Source organism: Poecilia reticulata, linkage group LG17, assembly GCF_000633615.1.
Source record: "Poecilia reticulata strain Guanapo linkage group LG17, Guppy_female_1.0+MT, whole genome shotgun sequence".
NCBI classification, from domain to species: domain Eukaryota; kingdom Metazoa; phylum Chordata; class Actinopteri; order Cyprinodontiformes; family Poeciliidae; genus Poecilia; species Poecilia reticulata.
Genome location: NC_024347.1, coordinates 7,778,403 through 7,780,532, shown reverse-complemented (window position 1 = coordinate 7,780,532; position 2,130 = coordinate 7,778,403). Strand labels below are relative to the sequence as shown.

The following is a 2,130-nucleotide window of genomic DNA, read 5'->3' as shown; positions in this document are numbered from 1 at the left end:
CTCAGATTTTGTAAGAGTCGACTGGCTCAAACGGGGCGAAATTAAATTTCACACCCAGTTTAAACGTTGTGAGTAATTACCTTCATTATTAATAAAAAAAAATGCTTAATTACAAAGAAAAATATATTAATAAACTATAAGTATGTACATGAGCATGAAATTGTTTATTTGGGGCTACTAAATTTGTAAAAAGCTAGTAATAAGCTGAGTAATAAGCTGAAAGAAACAAGTAGGTGAGTGCATAGATCTTTAGATTATATTATTATTGAAAAGTCCTTTTAATTCAGGAACTTCATCAAGTGAAACATGCTATATAGATTAATTACATACAATCAATGTTTGAAAGCCCTTATTTCTGTTGATTATGATGATTTTGCTCTTACAGGTATTGAAAACACGAGATTTAGGATTAAAATATTACATCAGATCAACAAAAAACATGAGCTGAATTGAACCTCTACAGAGTTTAAACAGTGTCCTCATCCTCAGCTGCATCGGTTTGGCTCAAAATAACTCACAGGAAATGCTTAGTCACTTTTAAAGATGTGGTATCCATTTTATCCTTTATTGTAATTGCCAGAAAACACCTGGTTTATTTGCGGTATCGTGATTATCACAAAATCGTGTGGTTTTTTTTGTTTGTTTGTTTTTACATAGTCCTTAAAGTTGTTTTATTCAGTCAGACCTTTTGGCTGGCATTGGATGCGAGGTGTTCACCAGTTTCTAGAAATGTTTACCAAAATGCAAAAGGCTCACACTGTCATGGTTTATGTTTGATATCATTTCCCTTCTTCAACCTGATATTGCCATATTATTTGTAAACATATGTAAAAATATTAAAAAACCAAACAGGAACCAAATATGAATGCTAATGTTTTTAGTGGCAGAACAGAACCAAGGTATGGATTTCCATCCTGTTTAGTACCGGTTTCATTAATTGACAATGGCAGCATTTCTGAGTTTCATTACCACATTTCTATTGTTTAGCATTTTAGAGGATTTCTTAACTTTTCAAACTTAGAAAACTTGACTGTGATGTTTGTCTGTGACGCTGTAAGGCTGCGTAAGACTATCCTGTTTTACTTCCTCGTTAGATATTTTCCCCCTCAGGTTATTTTACTAAGAACTGCCTCTTTGACTTTATGACCTGAATAAAATAATGAACACTTAACATTCTTGAGTTCCATAGATGTTAAGCAGAGACCAAAGGGCGAAACACGGATGTCTACAGTCATAAAAAGCTAGGAAGAACCGGACACAAAGCTGACCAGTTGTCATGGTTTCGTGTTGTTACCGAGTCTGTCATTGTTCTTCGACTTAGGATAAATGCCGGTAGGGTTAGTTGTCCCTAAGGCAAAAATGTCACAAGTGTTTCTTTTTGTTCTTTGCAGCAGAATATAGCCAAAAGCAAAACAACTTTTAGAGAAGAACTAAAAGCTCACCCCACACTGAACAGCTGAGTCTAAAGATGAGCACCACTTTGCTGGAGATTGGAGGCATGACGAGGTGGGGAGAAAGCAGCCGCCGAACGGAGCGCTGACCCAAACTGCCAACAGGAGCGGGAGTACAAGCCTCATCTTCAGTTATGGCCAAAGTCTTTTAGTAACTCTACTCACACTATTTTCCACAGCTCAAACCTGCAACCGAGTGGCCTGTAACGTTTCCTCTTTAAATACAGCTCTGGCGCTTCCTCGTGAAGGCTTCCGATTATTTGATTGGTTGCACCACAATCACTACAGCATCATTTGTAACTAGCAGAGAATCAACAAGCCTGACCTCCCTGCTGCTGTTCTGAAGAAGTGAGAATTCCCGAAGAGAGAACAAATTTCCATAATATCTATAAATAGCATGGTCGTCTTGCAGCTGTGTGAAGCTGACACCCCACCCACGTCAAAAAATCCAGCAAATAGTCTGAATGGTTAGTGCTCCGTTTGTGCAGGTTTGTGCCGTTAAAATTTTCGTTTGTGCAGTTTTGGTTTCTGAGATATTAAAMRTTATTTTTTAGGTCATCYAGAGTTCACCATCCCCCCATATCGCTCCAAAACAAACCAAAGTGGGCTAATTCGTTAGTGCTCCGTTTGTGCAGGTTTGTGCCGTTAAAATTTTCGTTTGTGCAGCTTTCGTCTTTGA

At 37.8% G+C, this 2,130-nt stretch overlaps 1 protein-coding gene across 1 annotated transcript in view; it reads right to left on the bottom strand.

Moving 5' to 3' along the window:
* LOC103479199 (gamma-interferon-inducible lysosomal thiol reductase-like) overlaps window positions 1-1,684 on the bottom strand; it is a 6,117-nt gene extending 4,433 nt beyond the window's left edge. Inside the window, exons 1-2 of the mRNA XM_017309860.1 lie at window positions 1,432-1,684; window positions 1,295-1,316 (exon numbers count right to left, since the gene is read on the bottom strand). Of these exons, the coding sequence (XP_017165349.1) occupies window positions 1,295-1,316; window positions 1,432-1,577 (168 nt within the window). The 5' untranslated portion in view covers window positions 1,578-1,684. The remainder of the gene's footprint in view (window positions 1-1,294; window positions 1,317-1,431) is intronic.
* Window positions 1,685-2,130: the final 446 nt, after the last annotated feature.